Source organism: Corvus hawaiiensis, chromosome 6 (genome assembly GCF_020740725.1).
Source record: "Corvus hawaiiensis isolate bCorHaw1 chromosome 6, bCorHaw1.pri.cur, whole genome shotgun sequence".
In the NCBI taxonomy this organism is placed as follows: Eukaryota; Metazoa; Chordata; class Aves; order Passeriformes; family Corvidae; genus Corvus; species Corvus hawaiiensis.
The window spans coordinates 4,317,838-4,345,374 of record NC_063218.1 but is presented as its reverse complement, the minus strand read 5'-3'; the positions used below and the strand labels follow the sequence as shown (position 1 = coordinate 4,345,374).

At 39.4% G+C, this 27,537-nt stretch overlaps 1 protein-coding gene across 2 annotated transcripts; it reads left to right on the top strand.

Annotated features, from left to right (window-relative positions):
* The first annotated feature begins 35 nt into the window (after nt 1-35).
* Nucleotides 36-26,276, top strand: EXOC5 (exocyst complex component 5). 2 transcript variants are annotated; one of them, XM_048307104.1, is made up of 19 exons: nt 36-156; nt 4,741-4,832; nt 7,122-7,269; nt 7,657-7,851; nt 12,021-12,085; nt 12,523-12,551; nt 12,698-12,807; nt 13,279-13,323; nt 13,418-13,558; nt 14,656-14,738; nt 15,181-15,390; nt 15,639-15,674; nt 16,566-16,713; nt 18,810-18,918; nt 19,727-19,847; nt 20,261-20,347; nt 22,587-22,695; nt 23,676-23,891; nt 24,040-26,276. In XM_048307104.1, exons 1-19 carry the CDS (start codon nt 130-132, stop codon nt 24,226-24,228), a joined length of 2,160 nt encoding a protein of 719 aa, XP_048163061.1. In that variant the 5' UTR covers nt 36-129; the 3' UTR covers nt 24,229-26,276. The 2 variants fall into 2 exon arrangements, with proteins under 2 accessions (XP_048163061.1, XP_048163062.1); XM_048307105.1 differs by lacking the exon at nt 15,639-15,674 and having other exon boundaries at nt 37-156.
* Nucleotides 26,277-27,537: the final 1,261 nt, after the last annotated feature.

Here is a 27,537-nt window from a genome sequence, read left to right as displayed (position 1 = left end):
GGCGGCGCCGCGGCCGCCGCTGCTGCTGCCGGGGCGGGGGACACAATGGGCGGCAGCGGCGGGGCGGCGGCGGCGGCGGCGAAGGGGCGCTGAGGAGCCGCCGCCCTCCTTCCCTCCCTCCCTGCGGCCATGGCCACCACGGCCGAGCTCTTCGAGGTGGGTGCGGGCCCCGCGGGCCGGGGGCCGGGCGGCGCTGGCCGGGCCGGCTCGCTGAGGGGATGCGGCGGCCTCTCCCTGGGGAAGGGCGGGCGGTGTGTGGGGCTGGGGAAGCGGGGGAGCCCCGGTGCCGCCCCGGGGGTGCGGTGCCCACCTTGCCCCGCTGCAGGGCCTCCCTCCCGGCCGGCTCCTGGGTGCTGGCAGCGGACGGGGGACAGGCCACGCCAGGCCCGGCCCCGCGCTCCTTCTGCCGAAGGCACCGCTTCGCCTGACCCCGGCGCTGAGGTGTCAGTGGGGCTGGCGAGAAATAAGGAAATAAATGACTTTGCCCTCCCTTTACCCGCGGTGGAAGCGAGGCACGGAAGGAGAATAGCTCAGGCAAGGCCACGCAGGAGCAGGGCAAGAATAGCAGGAATCTGTCAAATTCTTCCCGTGGAATCACAGAATGCCCGTAGTTGGAAGAGACGCATGAGGATCATCTCCCTTCTGAAGGGAGCCTGCAGGAAAGATGGAGGGGGGACTTTTTACGAGAGTGTGTAGTGACAGGACAGGGGGAATGGCTTCAAACTGAAAGAGAGTAGGTTTAGATTATCTATTAGGAAGAATAATATCACCCGCTCGACTGTGAGGGTGCTGAGGCCCTGGCACAGGTTGCCCAGATAAGCTGTGGCTGCCCCATCTCTGGAAGTGTCCCAGGCCAGGTTGGATGGGGCTTGGAGCAACGTGGGATAGTGGAAGGTGTCCCTGCCCATGGCAGGGGGTTGGAACGAGATGATCTTTGAGGTCCTTTCCAACCCAAACCATTCTGTGACTCCAGTTCCTGGCGTGGACCATGAGCTCTCATGATAAACCTGTGATAAATGGACAGTTTGTCTCTACTTCCTCTTCACAGGGACATGGTGTCATCACCAGGTGTCCTGTATTTACTCTCCAAGTCTCTCAAAAGCTGGTTGTTCATCTCGTGGGTTATCACTGGGACTCACTTTGCCTGCCCAGCCTTCAGGAAAGGGTCTTCCTGTTTCTCTGGAAGATCCTATATCTGGGGTTTGTGTAAATGCATTGTGTGCACTTGAAATTATGAATCACTGTGATGGCACACGAGTGTTATGACTCACATCTTTTGGTTTGCACAGCTTTAAAAAATAGCAGGACTAAAATACTGTGTTCCTGTAGCTGGATGCCAGGTATGGTACCCTCCCTCCACCCTCTTGGACCCCCTTGATTTCTCAACACGATGACAGTGCAGTTCTGTTCTTTGTGGGATGCTGTCAGGTAACTTGAATATGGAAAGAAAACTGTATGTTTTGGCTGCTTTGGGTCATGCAACAACTTTTTTCCATTTTGCAATAGCAATAAAGATGAAATTGCAAATTAGGTGAGATTTTTGCCTGGAGATTGGGGCTGGAATTTGTGTTTTCCACTGTGGAATCCAGCTTGTTTCTCCTGCTTTCACTTCTCTTTCATTCCGAAGGCAAGAGAGTTTTTGTTGATGTCCACTGATTTAATGTTGCCTAGTCAGTTAGTTTGAAATTGCTGCCTTACATAAGAGCATAAAGATGAGTTTGTTATGGGAGTAACCCTTAGCTGTCTTCTGAGGGTGGAATTTGATTACCATGTTTTCATGAGCATGTGTTCTAAAGTAAATTTCAGTAGAGATACGTGAAATTGTATAGTAGGATCTGTGCCGAAAATTGACACAACATGAACTCAGTTCTCCCTCACATAACTTAAAGCATAATTTAACAATGGATACTTCTAAACTGGTTTTTAATTTGGCTGGGTCCAGCCTAGTTTCATTTGTAAACACCAGCTCAAACCAGGTTATCACGCACTTCAGGCATATCTCTTATTAAATCAGGAGTATTGGCTGAATGGATGGGATCACGTTAATTCATCTGGAGCCAGAGGGAAGTTCAAAGCTCAAGAAATTGACTGTTGGGGCTCATCTGATAACAGGCAAAGGACTTGCAAATGACATTTGTAATAGCTGATTTTCAGCAATTTCTGCAGAGCAGGATAGGAGACTTAAAATAGGAATTAGGCTGTCAGCTATGAGTAACCCTGTTATCAAGATAGCATTTAAAAAAGCAAATGTGTATGGAAGATACAGGCTAAAGTAAAAACTTTTGGATCTGCAGTGGAACCTGGGAAATCATGTCTTAAAAAGACACTGTTGAACTTCATTTATTCCTTATAAATCAGGTAGATTATTTTTAGGTATCCTCTGTGGAAATTTGGAAGAAAAAGCTCATTTTATTTCTCTGTTGATCAATATTGTGCACATAATATCCACTGCAGTTAATATTTCTTAAATAATACAGAACAGGATTTATATGGTTAAAAAAAACTGAAGGACAGGTCTCCTGTGTAAGTATTCTTGAAAAAACAGGTATTTTCCAGGAAGAGAGCTGCAGGTTGTTTGTGTACACATGCACTCAAGGAATATTTAGAGGGGTATAGAGGCATGATGGGTGGAGAAAGGTTGGCACTGTAATATTTTTTGGGGGTTCTGGGGCATCTACATCAGATTTCCTTAGGAGAAGAGGCTTGCAGAAAAACTCTGTAAATATTGTTTTACAAAAAGGAAAAAATATTCAAAGTCATTATGTGTGTATAGGTGAATTATCTTTTAGTGTGAACGTCTGGGGAAGGGAGAAAGGTAGAAAACATTATCTGCACACACAGAGTATCAGTAAACTCTTTATACAGGGTTCTTCCATACTTGGCATTAGTATCCTTGTAACCACAGCAGTGCTCCAGCTGAATTACAGGATCTTCAGAGGAAAGACTGGGGATTTTCATACAAAGGAGGAGTCCTGCAAAGAGCCCTAAGGTAATTGGGAAGCTGGAGGCCTCCCCTGAAGGGAATGTTACTGCACTGAATGACTCATTTAATCTATAATTAAAATTGAAAGAATGTTCTCAAACTTTTAGATATCAAGATGGCATAAAGAGAGAATTTACACTTGGCATGAAAACGTGACATTGTGACTTTTGATGAAAAGGATTCATATGAAGGAAACTTCACATTGTGTATCAGGAAGGATTTGGTTAAAGAGATGAGTGACTTGTAGGGAAATTGTTTTTATATGGTATCAACCAGTTATTTTTGAAGTTTAGCCAAGGAGGCTGAGCACAACACAGTTACTTGAGTCAGCCTGTGGATGAGGAGTTATTGAGTGATAAAATTTCTGCCCTGTCTATCAGGATTCAGCATGTAACAAAGTATGTTTAAAAACCTTTTATCTTCCTGGTTAGTGGCTGGGCCTGACTGGATAGGGCATCATTTGTTTCTGAGGAAAGAGACCTTGAACGGGCAATATTTGCTTTTCAACCCTTGGTTTTAGTTACGAAACTAACTCTGTAATGCTGTTTTTCCACTCCTTATTACTCGTGACAAAGTTTCAGACACATTGATACAGTAATCAATGTAACGCCTGTGTAGGTCTAGTTTGGTTTTTTTTTACTACTTTCATTTTTTTTCAACTAAATTTTATCAAAGGCAGTGGTGGCATGTTCACTTGTTTCATTAAATACCCTTGTTAGCCAGAGCCACTCCCAGCTCTATTTTGGGTTGTTTCACACTTTTAGAACTGTTGCTGCTTGTAATTTAAAAGCTTTCTATAAAGTCCTGCTGGTTATGAGAACACTTTTCTTACTGGCCTTAGATGTGCTGATGTTGGCACCTAATCAATGCTGCTGAAGTGATAAATACCATTATTTTTAATGATAGAACTTGGATTGTGTTTAGAGCAATTTTGTATTAACTACATGATGAAGCATTTGAGCTGGTGTAAGTATTAGGAGGTCTTGGGTTTGTAAGTGAGGCCTCTGCCTTCAGAAAACCTTGTTGGGTGGAAAAGTAATTGTACCTCTTTACCCTTGAGCGGTGTTTTTATGGAAGAACCAGCAAACATTATGGAAGAAGCTTGTGTAACCTTGAGTTTTAGTATCACTCATGCCTTGTTTTTTCTACTTGTGGAAATCAAATTCATCCCCTATTTTTATGCCTTTTTTCCTCCTTTTTATCTGTTCTGTTTCTGCAGCTGCAGTTTGATGTTGGGTTCCGTCCAGCATCATCTTGTGCTGGGTTGTTTGGGCAGTGCCTTGATCAGTTCTGTCTGTGATGCCATGGTGTGACAGAGAGTTGAACAACTGTAAAAACCCCTTATTTTGCCACGTAATTTTTGTAGGCAGATGAATTCTCTGATGTGTTTTGCTGTGCAGCTGATGGTTGGCTCTGGTGATGTAACCTCTCAAATCATCTGCAGGGTTTAGGCACTTTGTAATGACAAGTCACAAGCTCAGCTGCAAATAAGGTCATTTAGAGCCAACTCTTCACAGACCTGCAGCAAATTCTTTGCAAGTAGTCTGATAATATCTAGACTTGATGTTCCAACTCACCATATTAAAAGCATTGTTCTCAACAATAAATACGTAAACCCAAGAGGTGATGGAATAATTGTCAACACTGTACTTTTGATTATAGTAAAGCTTCTAAACACTTCCAAAATGATGTGTGAGCACCTGCTGAATCAACAACCTGCTGTGACACATTGTAAAGAGTTTTTCTTCTGTGGCCAGGAGCCTTTTGTGGCAGATGAATACATTGAACGCCTGGCATGGAGAACACCTGGGGGAGGTTCCAGAGGTGGAGAAGCTTTCGATCCGAAAAGGTAAAAATCAAATTGCACAATGGTCACAGGGGATGTATCTCTAATTGTACTGTTTTATTCCACATATAACAACAAGCCTGTGTGCAGTGGTGCTGTGTGTCCAAGGAGGTTTTCATTTGGGAGAATTGCTAAAATTTGTGACCATGAGCCAATTATTCAGAACTAATTACTCAGTAACAAGAGCTGGGAAAGTCACTTTCTGATTGAGACCTTTTGAATGAAGGAGAATTGATGTTGTTTGTGCTTGTCAGACATGAATGTTCCTAAGTACTGGAGTTGCTGGATTCAAGCATAATACGAGGCTTCACTGCTATGAGAGTTAAGCCAATTTAATGAGTTTCTTACTTTAGTTTCCTGAGCTGCCTTGTTTTAAGACACAATAGTTTGCAAATAAAAGGCACAGAAAAGTGGAATGGCAAGAGAGGCAGCTCTGGGGATGAGATCTCATGATAAGCTAATCTGATTTACTAAAATATCAGAAAATTAACCTGACACAGTCAAAGGACATTTCTTTTGAAGCACTCTGGCTCTTTGGAGGCGTGTGAGAAGAGAAAGGATATTGTTGAATTTCTAGCAAGATGCTGGACCCTTGACATTCAGTCTGGGGCCTGTATCCTATGCAGAGCTTTGCATGTGGTTTAAGTGGGAAGAAGCCTGGAAATACACAGCATTGTTCCCTGGAGCTCTTTCTCTGTGCTTGTACCCAGTATATACTTTAGGGTAGTTCATGATTTGCACCAGTACCAATTCAGTTTAACAGATCTTCTGCATTTCTGCTGGTTTGCTTGTGTGAACTTCTGTGAGGCACTTTCATATTTTTCAGGACAATCAGGAGAAACCTGCAACAGTAAATATTTTTCTTGTGGCATCTTCTAGTATTGAGCTGGGAGCCAAAATTAATATTAAAAAACAAACAGATCTTTTGGTGTCTATTTTTTTCATTTTTAGAAGATGCTGCTTTTGTTTGCTAGAAAGAGTATTGGAGTCTTTTATTTCTTTTCTGAAAACCTGACCAGCAGCTGCCTCTTCTGCTTTTTTTCCTTTCTCAACATATTCAGCACTGTTGTTGAATAAGTGCTGAGTTGACACAAGACCTGTTTAAAAAACAAACCCCAGCCTGAATCAGTTTGTTAAAATTAATAGAGACTGCCTGCATTTCTCTAGGCTTTTGTTTGAAAGAATGCTTTGTGTCACTGTTGATTAAATTTGATTTTCAATATACTTCTGTAAACTTAGATGTGTTTCTTGTGGTTTTCTGTGGAATCTACTGCAATGTGCTTGCTCTTGGGCTTCTGGCAAGCAGGGAGTGAAGGAGACGAGTCACCAACATCTGCCTCAATCCAGTTTTCTCTAAGAAGTTGTGTCTTCATGCAACTGACTGGGCTAAAAGCCTCTTCTGACATTAAACCTGGACAGCGGAGTTCTGAAATGTTTCAGATGTTTTCAGTTATTAGCATGAGTTTTATGGCTGTGGAGGATCTGGGAATAATCCATTTCTTGTCCAGTGACTGGGATATTTAGAAAAGTAAGAGCTGAAAATATGACTGAAATGGGACAGAATGGACAAAAACAGGAGCGAGAAAGAGAGAGATGTTGAGACTAGAATGAAGACAGCAGAGGAAATTCAAGAATGCATTCAGATGTACTTTGATTGGGAGGAGTAAAATGTGAGTCTGAAAGAAAAGTCAATGATGGGAAAGGGCAGAAAAGCCCTCTAAAATGGATATAGGAAGAAGTGAAGTCAGTCAGAACAACGTGAAATTATGACTGTATTAGTTACTTGTAAATCAGCATTACAGTAAGTAATTATTAATAACTTTACAGTAACAAGTACAGTAGAAAATATTTTTCTGTTGTATCCCTTACACTGAAGGCATGTAGTGGTCTAAGCTTTCTTTTTCCATATGAGACTTACTTAGGGAAGATGGGGATGTAGGGGTTTTTTATCTGTGGCAGAGCTGCATTGTTGAGTGATTGATATTCTGGTGTTCCTCTCTCCTTTGGCCCACCATACACAGAGTTTTTATGTTGGCATAGAGAGCTACACAACCAGGGAGATGTAGTTTAAAACAAGATTTTAGAAACAGAAAATTTCTAAACTTTAAATAAATTCAAAATTTATTTTTAAAAAATTTATTTATTTAAATTTGCAATTTAGAAACATTTCTAAGTTGGACATGGTTAGATCAGCCTTGTAGGCAAATTGCTTTTTCTGAGGGGTTTTAAGCTCTGCAGAAGACAGTGTCTTTCAAACTAAAGCCTATTTTCCCGTATTTTATTCTAAATCAGATTATTGGAAGAATTTGTAAATCATATCCAAGAATTACAGGTAATGGATGAAAGGATTCAGAGGAAGGTGGAGAAACTTGAACAACAGTGCCAGAAGGAAGCAAAGGAATTTGCCAAGAAAGTACAAGAGCTGCAGAAAAGCAACCAGGTAAATCCAAAGGGTAGAGTCAGTGGGAAGCTGTTCAAGTTTTCAAAGCATCCTGTGCTCCTCTAACATTTCTTGATACAGGGTGTTGCTGTTTCAGATAAGAATAAAGAGGGTTTGGTGACAGTTTCTCCTGTCAAAGGGGGATTATCTGCATGTTTCATTAATGAGTGTTAGCAATGCTGGAAGTGGGGAGTCTTCATAATAATTTAAAGGAAGACACTAAACTTTAATGGGTTGTTTGTAATTAATTAGCAGTTCTGAGTAGCTCTGTGGTTCTGAGATGCAGCATCTGCATTCACAGTGCTTCTTCCTGAAGGAAATCTTGTGTTTCCTGAAGTACATGAAATGGAAATCATGAGTTTAGTGTCCCTCTCCGTGTTCTCCCAGGTTGCCTTCCAACATTTCCAAGAACTGGATGAGCACATCAGCTATGTAGCAACTAAGGTCTGTCACCTTGGTGACCAGCTGGAGGGGGTAAACACGCCACGGCAACGGGCTGTGGAGGCTCAGAAGCTGATGAAATACTTTAATGAGTTTCTGGATGGAGAGCTGAAGTCTGATGTTTTTACAAACTCTGAAAAGGTAAGAGCTGTCAGCGGGATGAAAGCAGTTCAAAGCAATAAGCGGGACTGCCCTAATTACAAGCTGCTACCATGACTTACCATGGTCAGACTTCAAACCACTGAGTGACTGACTTGTTAAAGTTTCATTGTTCTGAAATGTAAATTAACAACACTGGGCTGCAGATTGCTGATAAAGCATTTGTATTCAGTGATGCTTAATGTGGCAATGTTGGCATTTTTCATTTTATGAAATTATCAGAGATTTGGGAAGCGCTGGGAGGGCAACTTTGGAGTGCAATACAATATCTGCCTCTTTCCTTTGAACCCCTTGCCTCAGATCCATCCTGTAAAGCAGACTGTTTCTGAATGCAACTTCTTTGTGAAACTTTGCTCTGTTGGGTCAGTCCACTGGCCTTGGATACCTTTTTGTCACAGCATGCCTTTGGGCTTTGTATAGTCCTGTGGTTATGTCTCCACCCTTGGAATTTAGAGGAACCAGGCAGGAAAACTTCAAAGAAATGTTCAAGCATTTTGTTTTTCTTGTGCTTCAATAGTATGTTCATGAAGCAAATACAATCTGAGTGGTGTGACAAACAGAAATAAACTGAAGGAAAAGAGTCCAGCTCTAAGCAAAAGGGCACATTGGATTTCCCACTGCACTTTAAGTAAAGTTGTTGATTTGGGTTTGTTGGTGGTTTTTTTGCGTGGTATATTCTGAAGAATCTTCCCCCTCTCCTTAAATTCTCTGCAGTGGTATGGTTGTAGTCAGGAAAAAAATTATAATATGTGGAAACAGCAAAACCTTGATTTGCACATTCGGCAAAAAAAGATGTTCTTGAAATGCAGCTCACAGAAGACCTGAGAGCAGGTTAATAGTCACCCCCTCCCCTCTGAGCTGGAGGTATCTCTCAGGGAAATGAAAAGCTAACCATTTTATATAGTTGTATTCCCAAGAAGTCAGTGCACAGTGACTTTTGACTCATGGTCTGTGCATATATGGTAATTAGCAGTTGATAGTTTGTCCTAATTCAAAAGGGAGCAGAGAAAAATTTCCGTGATTTCCAAGGGAAACAAAGGTTTCAGCATACTGGAAGTTCTTCTATGGACAGCCTTTTCCAGAGCTGCATAATTTTTTTCTTTTCTTTTTTCCTAAGGAGTAATAAAACATGCATTTTACAAATATTTAATGGCAGCATGGTGAATAGTAAAACATAAGTTAGAGAATGATGTGTTGTCTGCTCAAGAGGCTCATAGAATTCAACTTTCACTTTATTTGTAAATTAAACTTTCATGATACATCCTGTTGGAGGACCAGAAAAATTTGGTAGATAAATAAGGTAAACCTGGAAATCAGTAAACAAATGAATTTCTGTACACCCCAAAGAATAATAAGATCCTCATCAAATCTGGAGGAAGGCAAATGTAAAGGCCTTAAGTCTTGTGCCAGGGGAAGGGTGTGGGAACACAAACAAGAATTTCTGGATACAAGTTATCTTACGGAGGCCAATTTCAGCCAGGTGAATTCTTTAAGTTTTTCCTCCTAGTTTAAACATTAACTTGAAGAAGTGTTTGTAAAAGAGCCTGCCCAGACAGGAGCTGTTACATCTTAATGCATCTTTGAACTAAAAATACCTCTGAAGTATGAGATGGTAACAAATATTCTTAAATGTGAAACCTTAGTGCTTTGTCAGTGTCTTCTGATCTTCAAACTGATGGGGGTTTTAGATAATGTTATGGACGATGTTATGATTTTTTTTTTTTTTTTTTGTGCTCTGCCAGCCCTCACAAGTGTGGACTTTTCTTTGAGACATTGAGGGGATACTGTGAAAGGAGAGGCACAAAAAAGAATATAATACAGTTATGTTCCAATTGATACTTTCTCAATAGTGTCTGTTCTTAAAATCTGTTGGATTCCTTTCTTTCCCTACACTCCATTTGTTGCTTCTCACTTTACTTTCTCCCAGCCATACTGAGCAATTTCTGACTTATCTCTGTGAAGGTTTTTCTTGCTGTCTTGTCCCTTTCTGTGTATTGTGTCTTCATCCTCTGAATCCTTATAATTTCCCTTGTGCTGCCAGCTAACCAATCTTTCTCCTGTACTGAAGATTCTTGATATGAGCAAATCACTCCAGTTAACACAATTAAACTCTCAAAATGACCAGCAGCTCACTTGTTTATCATGCAATAACATTGTCCTGCTTAATATGTTTACTATTATTCTTATGTCCATTTTTCTGTGTTCTGTACTTAATATCATTTCATTATGCCTTTTCACTTGTGCGTGTTGTGTGTTAAAATTCTCTCTTGCCATTATTCCCCCATGATTTTTTAGTTGTTTTTTCCCAGATACATTATAGCCTTTAAGTTGTATTTTACAAAATCAATATTTATTTTGATTTTAGTGGTTTACAGAAGCCTCATTTAATTAAAAATTAAATATGTCCAGGTTTAAGCAGAAACCGTGGAGAATTGATTTGTCATGGCTTCTCTTGTGCGTAAGAAAAGGTCCTGAATTCAATAAAATCTAGGTTAGTTAACAGCTATTGTGTGAAGAGGAAACAAAGAAAATGTTGTGTTTGTGGTATTTTTTGTTGGGGTTTTTTTTGTTTGTTTGTTTTGATTTTGTAGCATTGGTGAATAACTGCTAATATATAGACAATTCTGTTGATCACAGTTGTTAGGTATTAAGGATGCTACAAGCTAATAGAAATAACTGCTCTTTCATTGGATTTATGTGAGGAGTGTAGCAGCTTCTGCCTTAAGAGGCTATTGTAACTTGACAGTTCAAAACATAAGCTGCTCTTAATAGTCAGAATGGATGCACTTTGAGTGCCCCTATTTTTGCTGAACAACCAGCCTGGTGTGATGCCTGTGCTCTCTATTCTTACCTGTGTGTCTGCTTCTATTTTTGAGAAGTTTTAATCCAGCCTGCCCTAAGTGGTGGGAGAATAAGATTTCATTACTTCCTTCCCTCTCACTTCAGTTCCCTGGATCGTCACTAATTGGAAGAACAAGATAAACTGCATATTCTCCATGTTCTCCATTGTGTCAGCTTATAAAGCTTTTAATCGTCAAATAATTCGGTTGCAAGAGGTTTCTGAGACCTTCAAGTCCAGCCATTCCCTCAGCACTGCCAAGGCCACCACTAACCCATGTCCCCAAGTGCCACACCCACATGGCTTTTAAATTCCTCCAGGGATGGGGACTCCACCACTGCCCTGGGCAGCCTGTGCCAGTGACAACCCTTTCCATGAAGAATTTTTTCCTAACATGAATCTAAACCTCCCGTGGAGGGACAACTTGAGGCTGTTTCCTCTTGTCCTGTCCCTTGTTTCCTGGGAGCAGAGCCTGACCCCCACCTGGCTGCACGCTCCTGTCAGGGAGTTGTGGAGAGTGAGAGGGTTCCCCCTGAGCCTCTTCTTCTCCAGGCTGAGCCCCCCAGCTCCCTCAGCTGCTCCTCATCAGATGTGTGCTCCAGCTGTGTCAGGTTTGGCCCAGTCAGCACTGCTTAAATCCACTGAAGTTCAGTTGCAACCAGCTGCCTTCCCCACACTTTGAAATTTGTGTTTTCCGTCGAAGCAGTCACTAAGCACCACTTAGATCCCCTTCCTGTGCTGATTGATGGAAGAAGAATAATTGATAAAAGGTTTTGCTGCCCAGAACAGAGCACAGATTTGCATGCTGTGTTATCTATTTATTAACTTTTGTATTCATACATCTATTCTTATTTTGTAGCTTTGTAATTACCTGACTTCCATCTTGATTTTTGCTTTGGACCTCAGAGTTTATAATTTCTAATACATCTTCCATTTCTCCTTCTTTGGGAGAATTCTTTGCTTTGATCCCCTTTTGCCCCTTTCTCCCCTCTCCATGTCAAGCATGGTCATGGGTTTTTTTTGAGCTGTTTGTCCAGGCAGCTCACACACCTCCACCAACATCCCCAATGGGAACATGTAACAAGACTTTTCATCATATTTTGACCTATATAACTTTATGTTAAATAAAAATACCTTAAGCATCTTAGAAGTACATATGGGAACTTGAAGGGGTTGATCTCTTCCATGGGTATGTCAAGCAGCTTTAGAAATAGGAACTTTGTGTATGAAAATTGGACAGCGCAGGGGGAGGAAAGGAACAGCCCAAAATCAGGCCTTTTGTAATGATTCTGTCATGTTTTCCTCTCACCAGATTAAAGAGGCAGCTGATATTATTCAGAAACTGCATTTGATTGCACAGGAACTGCCTTTTGACAGGTAAAAACCTATCTGAACATCTTTTTAAGAAAGTAAATCTTCGCATAGCTGTGATTTTCTGATGCTTCTCTTGTCTCCCTTTTTGGTGCTGTGCTTAGTGATTCATGGAGCTTTTGAGCTGGATTGTGTGCTTATTTCTCTCTATTCTCAAATTTGTGTTCACGCACTCATGTTGTAGGATCATCTTTACATACACATCCTAAACTGCTTAACAGAGTTTTAATGGGATAATTTTGCTTTGCTGACTTAATGCTAGATTTGAATTAGATGCTTGTAGGTTTTTAGGGATATAAAGCGGGTAACTTTTCTGTCGTCTTTGTGCTACATGTTTTCATTTTTAAGCAGAGTGCCTGCTATTCGTGATCCGGGATGCCTGTGATTTCTCATGTGATGTGGATTTGAATTTAATCATGCTGGTTTTTTGTTGTTGTTAACAGGTTTTCTGAAGTAAAATCAAAGATAGCAAGTAAGTTATCTATCCAGTTCAATCCATAATGCTGTATTTGAATTGTTAAAGATGATTAAAGAAGTAAGCAATACTGTCAGTATTACAGTTTTTGCCTGTATTACGTAGCCTGATGGGTTTTTGTTGTTATCCCCTTTCCTCCCCAGGTAAGTACCACGATTTAGAGTGCCAGTTAATTCAAGAGTTTACCAGTGCTCAGCGGAGAGGAGAAATCTCCAGAATGAGAGAAGTAGCAGCAGTTCTACTTCACTTTAAGGTAAAAACTGAGGGGTTTAATTTAAATATGTGGATAAAACCAACCCACGATACAATAAGTGCCTGTTTTGAGTGAATGTATTTGCGTGGGCACAACCTCCATGTCAGATAATGTGTAACTTCAGAAGGACTGGGCTGTTCAATCTGAAATCAAATGCAAGGGAATAAAGGAGGCAGATGAAGAGGATTGGGGGCAGCATCAGTGGAGAACTTTCTAAGATAATCTCTTTTTACTGACTTTTATGCTTGAGCAAGAATGTTGAAACTTGAGGTGTAGATCCATGTAGAGTGGGTGGCAAGTGGAGTTATGTTAGATCTGTAACAAAAATGGGTTTGGAAAAGTCTACACACTGAATGAGTCTGTATTTTTTTACAGTAACTTTTTCACAAGCGTTGTATTTCATGGATTTCAATTTCTACTGAAAGCATGAACAACCTGCTCTAACACTGAGTTGTTTTGCTCTTTCCACAGGGATATTCCCACTGTGTTGATGTGTACATAAAACAGTGTCAAGAGGTAATGCAGTTTGTTTTACATCATTCCTTTATTGATTTATTTAGTCCTATAGGTTGTTGTAAATATATTCTAAGATGTGCTTCTCAACCCCTAGGGTGCATTCCTGAGGAATGATGTCTTTGAAGATGCAGCTGTTCTCTGCCAGAGAGTGAACAAGCAAGTTGGAGAAATCTTTAGCAATCCAGAGACTGTGCTAGCCAAACTCATACAAAATATCTTTGAAGTTAAACTTCAGGTATTTCAAATTTTAACATGTTGAAGTTCATTTAGGAACCTCTTAATAACAAAAATATATCCAGTAATAGCAATTAATGAGAATTTACAGTATTTGTAATCTTTGTATAAGGGTGTAGAATCGTAACTCATTGCTCTATAACAATTCAGACAGATAATCAAGCCCATATCAAATAAATCTGCTTGTGCTCTGCATACAGGGTGACTGCAAATACTCAAACTCAATATGTAAAATTATTAGGGAATTACTGTGTTCATTGGGTAATTCATGAGATGTCATACACGAGTTTGATTTCTTCTCTATGCCCCCTACCAAGAATATGTCAGGAAAAGAACTTCCACATTTCACATCTTTAATTTGCTCCTTCTTGGATTTGGGTGTCATGTGTGAGGTTAGCATTGAATAAATGAAAATAGTTTATGTTGTGAATACTGTCTTGCAGCTAATGTAATATTTATATGAAAATCTAGAATAATTGAAAATACTAAATTTTTCATCCTGCAAATACACTCACTTAAGTGCTTAAAGTTAGCAGCATGACTTTCCTTGCAAAAAGCAATTTCCCTGGAGATGCTGCTCTTATAGTATAGAGATTGAGCTTGTGTTACAACCCCAATTTTGTGTATCAGTTTTGAACTAGTATTTTATGATAAATAATATTTTTGTCCAAATATTTGACGATAAGAGGGCTCTAAGCTTTCATCTGCTTTATGTATGTATTATGATAAGCAAATATGTAACCATCTCCTTTCCCCACTCTCAACTGCAGAAATGCCCTGAGGCCTCTGGTGCTTTTGATTCTTAAAATGAGGGGATTTTGTGTTAGTTGGTCAGACATATTTTCAAAGCCATCTTTCTTTTGTCTTTGCTTCACACATTACTGTTTTGTAGTATTAAATCATTTTCTTCTACAAGTGTGTTTAACTCTCTCTGTGGATAATGCAGGAAGTGTGAATTAGAGATTTAAAAAACAAAGGAGAGGTGAATTGCATTTAGTAAGATCTATACTTTGCAGGAAATTCCATGTAATCTAGGAAGTAGTGAGCATGACCTGTGGTTTCCAGTTGATCTTCTAACAGGTGTACCAAATTTTACAGAGTTATGTGAAGGACCAGCTGGAAGAACACAGGAAATCAGATGCAGAACAGTATCTTAAGAATCTCTATGATCTATATACAAGGTATTTATATATCAATGATGAAATTATTGGATTGAAATTACTGGAAAATAAGTGGATTTATTGTCAAGAAAAAGAAGCAAAAAACTACTCATAAAAGCTGAAAAATTGTTATGTCTATTGACCTTTACAGTGAAGGGTTTCCTAAGGAAAGTTTAAAATGGCCATTCTTATTTTCAATGGGAATTATTGTGATTCTTCAAGAGTAATTTTAAAACTGTGCAAAAGCCAGTCCTCCCCATCTCACTGGCAACTTGATTGCAGTGGTGCTGTGTGTAATTAAACATGAATTATGTGAAATCCTTTACTTAAATGTAAAACTGCTCCAAGTCTTAATCACTGTGTAAAGTACACTGTGCTGTGTACTTTACAAGCATGTAATGCTGTAATTCATCCACAATCAACCTTTTCCTCCCCTTCCCTTCTTTGTTTCTTTTGCATAAAGAACCACTAATCTGTCAAGCAAATTGATGGAATTTAACTTGGGTACTGATAAGCAGACTTTCTTGTCTAAGCTTATCAAGGCCATTTTCATTTCCTACTTGGAGAATTACATTGAGGTGGAAATTGGCTATTTGAAAAGTAGGAGTGCTATGATTCTGCAACGCTATTATGATTCCAAAAACCACCAGAAGAGGTCCATTGGCACTGGAGGGTAAGTTCCTTCTGGGAAGTTTCATAATTTTAAAGTGGAAGGGAGGTGGTGAGGGGTGAAAAGCTGTATTTGCCATGTCAGATGCACAGTGATGAACTGCCAAAGACCTACAGCTTTTTGTAATTTGCTTTTACTTTATATTCTGCTCAAAAGTGTGTTGCTCTCAGTACATGTGAAATGTACTCAGTGTATGGTATTTGTACATGCTGGAAATGAAAAATACCAGTTAAACCTATGTTTCAACTTAGGATCCAGATCCACAAAAGGACTGAAGCAAAACTAAGGTACCTAAAGCATGTATATGTGTTTATCTAAAAGCATACATTTTTTTTCACCTGCCCAGGTCTTGTGGTCCCCTCCCAAGACCTAGGAAGGGGAAAAGACCATAGCAATGTCAGTGAGAAAGCTCTTAGTGAGCCCAGAAGATGCAATGGACTTAGAGAAAGGTAAAACAAGACTTCATTATCCTCAGGGTAGAAAAACTAATGAAGGAGTAGTGAGAAGTGGGATAGGACATATTAAAACCTGTATGAAGCAGAGGTGCTAAGGCTACTGCACCTTTCAAAGAGCTGCTGGGTTCAGTGTGTCAGGAATGAGGAATGATATGGAAAAAGCAGCAGTGAAGTAATGAAAAAAAAAAAGCAAAGATGACAATTTAATTTTCTTGGGGAAAATTAAATTTATTGTAGTGTGTAACTGTATGGGTTGTTTTATGCATGGAAATGTGTTGGAGCATGCTTGACTAAATCAAGGACTGCTGAGATAATGGATGAGGATGAGAGGATTTGTGGGTGTGGATGAGATAGGAAGCTCTCATTAGTGTTTGGAAAGTGCAGTGTGACAGAGTGGATGGAGGCTAAATTTGTCCACAGAGCGTAAGTGCTGTAGGATTGCAGTGAAATCACTCTTATCCCACAAAGGGGAGTAGCTGCTCCCATGTGTGAACATGCCATGCTAGAACACAGTTGACCATGGAATCAGAGGTGGTAGTTTTGCATTTACTGGCAATTTTTGTTTTTAAAGCTTGCAAGATTTGTCTTAATGCTTGCACATCCTAAACTGTGTCTTGGGTCCTGTTTTTTGAGTTAACAACTAAAAGATCCTAAATTGTTGTTGAGTTTGAGGACCAAAATTTCTACCCAGTGAAATGTTCTTGGGGTCAATCTTTGTTCCAGTATTCAAGACCTGAAAGAGAGACTAAGGCAACGAACAAACTTACCCCTGGGGCCAAGCATTGACACACATGGGGAAACTTTCCTGTCACAAGAAGTGGTGGTTAACCTTTTGCAAGAAACCAAACAAGCTTTTGAAAGATGTCACAGGGTAAGTTTGCTTCCTGTGATCTCCCTTAGTGGTATAATTTTGTGTGTGAAGTCAAGCTTTGGGCTTAAGTTTGTGGTTGAGGTGTGATAGGAAGAAGAAAGGACACTGTCAAATTCTCCTTTGTGTTTTTTATGGAAATGGAGCCACAGTGGAGGCTGAGGGTTTGCATTTCCATGTGGATCTAGTTGTATTTTGTGAGTATTAATGCTGCCTATTTTTGGAAGAAGTGGGGATGGTTAAACCTACTGGCTACATTGCTTTTCTTACTAAATTAGACCCCACATCTGAGAAACCTTTAGTGTGGTTTTCTTTTCCTGCTTTAAAAATACACTGAATAGTTCAACAGTTGTTTTCCTGTCTCAAGTGTAATTTCTTATTACACTAGTGAATGATCACCAATAAAATGCTGAGAGGAGTAGTCTTAAACATTGTTTACATTGGTAACCCTCTGCAGTTCCTTAAATGCTTTAGACTAACATGAAAAAGGTATTTTACTTCTGATTAAATTGCTGGTTTTACTGCCTGTCAATCATATTTGTTTGGTACTTGGTGTAAATGAAAACCCTTGAAATTTAATTGCAGGCTTAAGTGTTAGTGATTTGTTTATTAGCTGAACACACTGATTTCTAGGAAATTTTCATTCCTTTAACATTCTCAAAGAGCTTAGCACAGAAAAACTTCGCATCACATATTTAGATGTTTTAATATTTTATAAACTTAGTGGGGCCAAAGATAGAACAGAGTACAGGCACGGGACTGTTACCTGCACACCCTTGGGATCACCACCTTCCTCAGGGTGAGAATCAGTGACTGTAAGGCAAGCAGGTACATCATTACTTTTCTCAATATCATAGTTGCTAGAAGCAATTGTTAAATTCATGATATAAACTAACCTTTTCCAAATATGCATAGCCCCCCTTTTTTTTTTTTTTCTGCCTTCCTGTTGGGATCAGATTTAATATAAATTATTTTAAAATAATTATCATGGGGTGGAAACCCCAGTGGATCTTGGCATGTAAGGAGATTTCCAGAATTAAGGTTTTAGAATTTAGGGGTGTGTGGTCAAGGCAACTCACTGTGCAAAAGATGAGTTAGTCCCTGGCTAACTAATTGTGGTATTTATGTCACATAGCAGATGTGTGCAGATACCCTGGCTCTGCCAGCTGGGATTGCTTTAGGAAGAATAAGTTGGTAATTCTGCTGTAGCCATATATTTAAATGTTTTGCCGTTTGGGAGTCTCTGGTGTTGGGTTTTTGAGTTTTTTGGGGGGAAATACAGCAGAAATATTTGTGAGTGTTGTGTAAATTACCTCGAGTTGCAGTAGTAATCTTTCTTCCTTGAAGCTTCATAAAAGTCTTCACCTAATTCCTTAAGAACCAAAGCTGTATTTCCTAGGTACAAAAGCCCTGTCACGTTTTTCTTTAGAAAAAGGATTTACTGATAGGTTGCTGTCCAAAATCCCACGTTGCTTACAGCTCATCAAAGTCCAGATGCTGAGTGTAAATGTGGGCATTGCTGCACTTAATAAAAGTGTTCATGCTCCATTGACTCCAGCTGAACTGTGCTAAACGTAGCCGAGGTTCAGCTGCATTATTTTTGCTCCAGTGATAAAAGAACACAAACTGGAGGTCCAGCTAACCCAGGGTCCTGCTTCTCACTGTGGCCAATGCCAGGAGAGTATTAAAAGAATAAAAATGCAAGGTATGGATAGAGTAATCTCTTCTGTATGCATTTTCCCAGCATCTAGTGGCATACAGGTTAGGTAATTCCTGAGACTGCATCTGGAAAACTGCTGTAAGGACTATTAATTTATATCCTCTTTTATTATTACTCTTATTATTAGAAACTGTTTATGCTTTTGCTTATTGTAGCATCCTGTGGCAGCTTCAGTTTACCTGTAAATGCTGAAGGGTTTATTGATATTATAGGCTGTTCCTGAATAATTCTCTGTATGGATATTTTTCATTTAGAATAAAATTCCAATTAATCTGGAATACTTGTTACATTTTAAGCTTATCCCCTATGCAATATCCAGTAAACTTTCAAATCTATGTAGAACCGACCTTTAGGATATTTTTTTTCTTTTTCTTTAAAGCTCTCTGATCCCTCTGACTTACCCAAGAATGCTTTCAGAATTTTTTCTATGCTTGTAGAGTTCTTATGTACTGAACACATCGATTATGCATTAGAAACAGGCCTTGCTGGTGAGTACAGTATTTCCTGAGCATTTCATCTCCTTGGCCTTTCTGTGCAGGTGATCTTTGCTGTGCCTTATTGATTGGCCTTATTCAGGATGTGTTGGTTAAATGAAATTTGTTTAGTGCGTTTGGGGGTCGACATTTAATGGCTTCTAAAGTGTAACTTTCATTTGGAGAATTGATGCACGGATGGAAACGTGCTTCTGTCTTCAGAAACTTTTTTATCACAGAAATTGGGACATCAGCATTCCCTATCTCTGTATTCTGTGTCGTAATAGGAGAATATTTTTATATTAATATAAATATATTAATATAATATATAATATAATATATAATATATAATATTAATATAATATTAATATATAATATTTTATATATAAATAATATATAATATATAAATATATTAATATAAAAATATTAATAGTGTTTGTTTATAGGAATTCTGTGCTTGTTTGTATATCCATGTGTTTGGAGTGACAGTAAATAAGAAAACTTCTTGTTTAAAGAAGTTAAAATCTCACAGTTAGAACCCGTCTTTCTTACAAGACAGCATCAAACTCCTGTTCTGAAGGAGTTTTTAAATTGACTGCTCTGTTTTGCTTTCAGAAATGTTACCAGTAAGGTATTTCTGTGCTTATGCTTTTACTAATATAGCTACGAGAAGAGTTCTATATATGGCACCGTGGTAAATTTTTGAAACTCTAAGCCTGTGATTGAAGCATTCATGGAAAAATTCTGCATATTTAAAAAGTCATCATGCTAATTATAAGAACTGCATATCGTTACAATTCTAATGAAACTTTCTTTGCTTTAGGCATTCCCTGTTCTGATTCAAAGAATGCAAATCTTTATTTCTTGGATGTTGTCCACCAGGCCAATACTATTTTCCATTTATTTGACAAGCAGTTCAATGATCATCTGATGCCATTGATCAGGTACCTTTGTTTCGATTAACATTTCTTCTAGTCGTTTTTTTTGGTGAAGGAAGCAATTCTTTTTCATTTCTCATCTCTATTAAGAGGAGTTTGTGCTTGGAGTTGTTCAGCTTGATATTGTGGAAGATAAAATACTGTCATGGGAGGGGGAAGAAGGGAAGTTTAAACAAATTGGTTCCTTTGGAAACAAATGGCAGAGGGCAAGCTCCAGGAGTATTGCTAGGAAGGAGAGACATGTTGCTCCTTGGAGACTTTGCTGCTGTATTCCAGGTGGGACTAAAGGGGATTTGTGGCTGTGCCCTTTTCCTGATGGGGTGGGAAATCTTCGCTAGATCCTGTTGGAAGCAGCAAACCCAGCAGACAAATTTGTTTTGATATTTTAACACTGTCACACATCTTCTATACTGTTACAGTTCCTCTCCTAAATTATCTGAATGCCTTCAGAAGAAAAAGGACATCATAGAACAAATGGAAGTGAAGCTGGATATGGGCATTGATAGGCAAGTAGAAATTTATACTTTCTCTTAATCTTTTAAACCACACCTTTGTGATACATGTTAACTGTCCTTTTAAACACGAATTATTCCTGAACTCAAAATGGATATTTAAATTTTTTTTTAAACAGATAAACATACATTACTGTGCATAGGAAATTTAGATTCTGTGTGAGTAGAGGGTCATGTTTTCCATGGCAGATTTCTGACCCATAAATGCTTCTGGAAGGATGTTAAAGGATTTTGGTTATGTCGAAAGAGTGCAATAATTCAGTATTACCTTATTGTCTCAAACTGGTTTTTTTCTACTTTGAAAGAGGGAGAAATCATTGATTGAAATAGGTTAAACACTTGCAGGATTTCCATTAGGAGCAAGGTTTGACAAAAATAGGTTAAATGATTTGCTGGGATCTGTGCAGTGCTATGGATTAGACCGAGTCGTGGAAGTCTGGAGACCTGGAATAATTTTGATTCTGACATTGACTTGCTTTGAGGTTGTGACTCATTTAATCTTTTTTCTATTTCTCAGAATAAAAATGAGGGGATAGCTATAAAAATTGCAAATTAAAATCACAGCTGTTTTGCAGCAGAGGAAAAAAGTAAACTAACGAGCTTAATATTAGGAAATGGAGCTGTTGTGTGATGCCCTACTTTTGATTTGGTGTATTATTTTTATGCAAGTGCAAAGAGAAAGGTGGAAAGAGGCGATGTAAGTGGCAATTGAGATTTTAGCTGCTCCTGCTAAGTGACCTTAGAAGTTTAAACACAAAGTTGGAAATACTTGAAGCACCGAGGCCATAAGCTTAGATCTAGATGCATACAGGTCAGGTGTCCATATTACAATGGTTTGTATCTGTTTGAGTTAAATAATTAATCTCTTAAAGACTTAGGAGAACAAGTTCTTGTCAGAAGACAGTACATTCAGAGGTTTGTGGATGAAGAATTCAAAAAAATTTGTGTTTTCAGCCCATTAAAAAGAGAGATTTGTTTTGAGATGAGCATTACATATAAAATGTGTTTGTGAGGCTGTTTTATGCTGCTTTGTGGTGCTGCTGATGCTGTTGAGAATTGATTGTCTTGCTTAAAGGAATGAGTTTAAAACATAAAGTAAATTTTTGAAATGTTGATGGATTCAGCTTTATCCAATCTGGAAAAGTCCAAGTGCAGCTTCTTGTAAACCATTCCCAGCAATTATCTACCTCAGTAAAAGTGATTTATTAGCCAAACAGAATTAGTTCACCTGGCTGTCTCTCAATATATATTTTGTGTAAACAGTCTTCTGGGAGTATTTATTCCAAATGGAAATTGAGGAGAATGCAAAATATACTTTCTTTAAATTATATGTATTGTGGAATGAAGTACACCTGAAGTGCAAGCCTGAGCTCTGGGCATAGGAAAAAAGAAGTTTTTCCCCTCTCTGGATACCTGTATTTTTTTCCACCCCACTCCAGCTTGAATCCTTCAACGCCTGTAATGTCCTTGACAGTTTTCTTTGGGAAGGATGGAGGGGTGAGGGGGGTGAAGGAAGGGGAGTAGAAAAGAAGAGAGCCAGGGGGATGTTCCTGGCCAAGGTGTGTACTGGGAGAGGTTTGCAGCCTCTGTCGCCTGCTTTTCTGTTTGACCTTTGCTTTGGACTCGAAAGAAAGCAGGGCCTTGACCTTATATAATGTTCTGAACAGATAAATCCTATAAAGGAGAAATAATTGATGCTGTAAAACTCCATTAGATTTCTGGGAACAAGAGAAGTACCAAGCTCTGGCAAAGGAAGAGCTTTTTTCTTCCCCCTCACCCTTCCTTCATTTTCCAAGTATTTTCTGATGCTTGCTTCTGACTGATGTGCAATGTGATCTGACTCTGCTGACCTCCTTGGAATGCTTCTGTCGGATTCTCTCTGCATTGAAGGATGCTATCTAGTCTCTTTGAAGAGCTGGATTTGAATGGATTACCTCACAATTAGTGTGTCCCCTTTAAAAGTAGCAGGCCAGCAGGCTGTGTGCTGTGCTCCAAGACGCTAACTTGGAGGAAAGAGTTTTTGGGAGATTTTTTTGGCTGATGTTCCTTTTCCTAACTGCTTACATAAAATCAAGTATATCTTCTCTATAGAAAAATGTTGGGTGCTGGGGTTTTCCCTCATTGCCTTATGCTGCTTAGTTTTATACAGAATCATGTCAGTATATGTAAATATGAAAATCAAGGAAATGAAAAAGTTCCCTTGAAAACCCGGTCTGTATTTGTAACTTTAAAGGACACTGAATTGTATGATTGGACAGATGAAGCACATCTTGGCTGCAGAGCAAAAGAAGACGGATTTCAAACCAGAAGATGAAAACAATGTTTTGATTCAATACACAAATGTAAGTAACAAAGTCCCAGCTCATGCATGTTGTCAGGTACAAGGTGTTCCTTACCACACTCCCATTAGACAGCATGTGCATTTGCTTAATTTACTTCCATTTAGCACCAAGCTCCTCCAAACCCTGTTGTGGACTATTTTCTCAAGCTGAAAAGGAACATGAGTAGTTTTTATCTAGTGTCAGACACAAATCAGTAGGTGCTGGAGGAACTGGCACATTCTTTCCCCTCCCAAGAGGCCCAGATTTGGAACAATGCTTTCAGCTGATAATTAGCTTTAAGCTATCAGTTTCAGAAAATCAATTATCAGGTACTCTCTAGTTGCTGGATTCTTTTTCCTCTCTGAATGGCAGGAACATGGCAGAGCATCACAGGTACAGCACGAACATTTTGCTGCACAGTGTTGTCCTTCCCATTGAGTGTGTCTGAATTCCAGCCTAGGGGTGGTGGGGTGGCTCACATCAGGCTCGTTTTTGGGAACAAGGCAGGGATTAGTAGGGAACAAACTCAATGGGAAGAAGTGAGAGCATTCCCTGAGTGCTTGCAGCCAGGTGGGAATGGGAGAAGTGCAGCAGTAGGATGTAGAGTCTGGTACTCTGTGGGAAGGGTGAAAATCCCTGTATGGCTGTTAATTTGGATTTATATTGTGACTCACAAGAGGTTTTTAATCACACACTCATTGGATCATTGAATTAAAAGTCCAAGTTAAAATGTTCTATTCTGAACTGATACGAACCATAACTTAATAGAATCTTGTCTTGCAGCCATCTTTCTACTCACATTTTTGCATCTTTGTGTGGCAAATAAAAAGAAATTTGGAAAGTTCTTAATTGGAGAATGACTAATTTCAGTGATGTGTTTTGAAAGTTTAAAGTGAGTGACTGATGTTCGGCTTACGATGCGGAAGCCACTTTGAGAAGAGCAGAGTTCTAGAAAGTAGATTACCAAATTCTTATTTACTTCTTTGTATTTTTGAATCTAGGCTTGTGTTAAAGTCTGTGGCTATGTTAGAAAACAAGTGGAAAAGATCAGGAATTCCATGGATGGTAAGAATGTGGACACAGTTTTGATGGAGCTTGGGGTTCGTTTCCACCGCCTCATCTATGAACACCTACAGCAATATTCCTACAGCTGCATGGGAGGAATGCTGGCCATTTGTGACGTGGCTGAGTACAGGAAGTGTGCCAAAGACTTCAAGGTGAGCCTGTCCATGAGGAGAGAATTATGGTTGTAAATCCTCTCTCAGGAGGAAGCATTTTCAAGATGTAGATGGACATTCTGTTACAAGACTTCAAGCAACTCTAATTATTTCTGGTTTTTTTTTCTTTGTTTTCTCTTGCCCACAGATTGCGCTGGTCTTACAGCTCTTTGATACCCTGCATGCACTTTGCAACCTTCTGGTTGTAGCCCCAGATAATCTGAAGCAGGTTTGCTCAGGAGAACAGCTTGCTAACCTGGACAAGAACATCCTTCACTCCTTTGTCCAGCTGCGTGTCGACTACAGGTCTGCTCGTCTCGCTCGCCACTTCAGCTGAGAGCCTGGCAGGAAACCTCGCACCTTTGGGCAGCCTCAGTTGTTAGAAAGCACAGGGAATTACTTCTTACCAACCATGGGTGTAACTTTTGTGGGACAATGACTGTTCAGGGTAAAGCAGCAGCCATATTTAAACCTGACCATGTAGAAGGCGAGCAGGTAAAAATCTGGATGATGTTTCATGTTAGCTTAAGTTCTCCCAGTGAAGAATTTCACAAATCTACTTGCTACTGATATTTTTTTTTTTTTTTAATTGGAAACATGTCAGTGTAGGAGAGCAAATGGTGCATTGAAAGTATCTTAGTCTTCAATATTGAATTATCAGATACCATTTGTTAGACTTGAACTGCAGAGCATAGCATAGGTAATGGATTACATAGAATAGACCAGTGTAAAAACATTCTTCATCAATTTTAATGACTTAGACTTCAGCACAGCTAATCATAATCAAATTATCTTTGATTGGTGTTTCTAAGTCATTTCTTTCATTTAAAACATTATCCTGCTCAATGTAATTTCTTGCTCTAATTAATTAGCTTGGAATTTCTTTGAGATGTAGGAGTAAAACACCATCCCAGAAAGACATAATTTATTCATTGTGTAGCATTCTAAACAGAACTAAAGTGGTGGAAAGTTTTGGATTTTTTAATTTTATTTTTGGTTCTTTGGCTTTGTTTATTTTGTAACCTAATAGTCGAGGGCCCACTGGAATGTACTGGCATTGTATGATCTGACATTATTGTTTCTGTTTGATACCAGCACACTGAATTTTATGTATGCTCCTGAAGTAAATGCAGCTGCCTTGCCTAAGGCATCCTTATTACAAGTGAAGGTGCCCATTGTTGGGTTACTGTAAAAGAACTTTTTCTCCTGTCTCATTTTGTGTGTAAATGAATTCAAATTCTAATGAAGTGAAAGGATAAAATGTAGCCCAGTTTTTCCTATGTGGCAGGAATGGCTCCAGCAAAAACCTTGTGCTGAAGAGAATTGATCCTCAGTGCCTGAGCAATATAAAATGTTGAAGTGTGTGAAAGCTGCTCTTCCACTGATCATAACTTTAATATTGGACAGAGGCTACTCTGTGTGTGTTGTGCTCCAGGGTTTATGCAGGTGTTCCTGACATGGACCCATAGGGTGCATACAGTGAACTGAAGCAACACTGGTGTTTGAAACATCTGGGGTGGCTTTTCCACAAGCAGCTGGAAATTGTTGTAAATAGACCTTTTTTCAGAGTGGGTTCTTGTGGAAACCAGATTGGAGCTGCAGTGGAACAAATCCTTTCTAACACGTTCCTTTTACTGTGGGCTCAGCACATTATGGAAACTTCTTTGTCTCCCACCTCCAGAGCAGCATTTCTATCCATTCACTTTATGGGTTGGTCAAATAATTTTATTTTCCTCTTCTGTTAATGAATTCCCAGGTGTAGTCAATATTGACAAGACTTGTTGGAACTTCTCTTGCTTAGCTGGGGTTCTCCTGCTTCATTTTGGATTTAGGGGAGCATTCTGTCAGTAAACAAGGGAATGGATGCCAGCCTGGCTCACAGTATCCAGGGAGTCTGGCTGCTCTGCTGGGCTGCTCTGCTCTATTCCTTGGCCATGGCAAAGCCACAAAGGGGTTTGGACACTGGAGGAGGCACCTGCTTGTAGTGCTGCCATTTTTGTCTCAAAAGCTCTGATGTGAATTCAGATGATACCTCTCTGTTACCTCTGTAACTGAAAGCCAACAATTTTAAGGCTGTGGTTTTATGAACCAATACAAAATCTTTCTACAAAAATAAAAGTGTCAATTTGCTAACACTTCAGAACAGTGAACATCATCTTGGGATTGCAGATCACAGAAGTGCTTCAGAATTTGTTGTATGACTGTTTGAATTTTTTTAAGGTTGTATGAAATGTATTTACCATATTTCTTGCTTTATTAGCTGTGTTTTCCATGCATATGCTCAGTGCAATATTTCCATTATGCCTGTTAACAGGAGGCAGCAAAAAGTAGGTGAATACTTAGATATGTAAACTCTTCCTCAATAAAAATAATTCCTTCCAGATACTTTTTTCATTTCATTTCCATGTTCCTCAAAGATATTTATACTCAATTGTATAAGCCCTTCTATAAAAAAAAAAAAAAGAAAGAAAAAAAAAAGTAAAAGAATAAAAGTGATTTTACTGACCAAATTTATCACTGGTGTGAGCTTTCCCCTTCCTTTAAAAAATCTCCCTATGCACACACTGAAAGTTTCTATTTCTGGAGAAGGCTGCATTGTCAGTAAGTTTATTTTATAATACAAGTTGGATTGGGATGGGGTGGGGGAACTATAATTTCACACATTTTTAAGTTTAGAGCTCTTACAGCATGTAATTTAGAAAAATATTTCCAGTGGCTTCTGAATGCAATAAAATAGTATCTAAAATACAAATATGCCTTTGAATGTTCATATAATGAGTTAAAGTATGGCCTGTCTAATGTTCCCTCCTACAACACAGGCATTTATTTATCAGGCTGGCAGCCAAACCTGGGAGGGGGAGAGTGTGTGTGTGTGTAATTATGTTGTCTACAGTTGGTGAAAATGGCTTTGCAGTAACCTGTTGTAGTCTGGAAAAGAAGCTGTGTTTTTTCCAAGTCCTGTAATTTATTAAGGTCATTTGCTATTTTGTTCTGTTGGCGTGTGCACAGGGGGCAGGAAGGAGTTCTGTAAGAATGCTTCACAAGTAATGCAGAAAAATTGGGAAACAAGTGCTTGGAAATTTATAGAAATTGAGGGTAAGAAGTAAAGAAGACATGAACTAAAAGGATATGGAGAAGGAGCGGTTTTAAATGAAGAAGCACATGAAGGAGGAGGTTAAAATAGGAGTGATTGAAATCTGACATCCACATCAACTTGGGAAATAAGCAGGATTGGCATTAAATCTCCACAGCTACGTCCCACCCTGAAATGAAATCAGCCTCCAGAGGAGGGGGGCTGGCTAAAATACTTCTCTGTGGAGCTGTTCATTCATCTTGAGACTTGGATTCAACAGGAGGAGGCTCCAAACCCCAGCGTGTGTCTGCTGTGAAGGACAGGTAGTGATGTGTGAGTCTGCAAGGAGTGGAAATGCATCAGCAAGATGCAGCCTCAGTGGAGGGAAGGAGAATTTGCCAGAGCTGAGCTTATGGTTCTCTTTGAAGACCACAGTGAGCTGGAGGATGGTAAGTGACTGCTGGATTTGAGGGTGGTGTGGTGTTGGCAGAGAGCAAGTCAGGCTGTCTCGGGATTGGTAAGGCTTGCCCTGGATTTGGGGTTTGGTTCTATTTTCCTCTTCACAAAGTCATT

What these genes read in the sequence shown, in the direction of transcription:
- EXOC5 (XM_048307104.1), top strand. Translation starts at nt 130, where the DNA reads ATGGCCACCACGGCCGAGCTCTTCGAG. An exon ending in CTCTATGATCTATATACAAG is followed by an intron (nt 14,739 to 15,180) that starts GTATTTATATAT and finishes TTTTGCATAAAG; the next exon opens with AACCACTAATCTGTCAAGCA. An exon ending in CATCTGATGCCATTGATCAG is followed by an intron (nt 19,848 to 20,260) that starts GTACCTTTGTTT and finishes ATACTGTTACAG; the next exon opens with TTCCTCTCCTAAATTATCTG.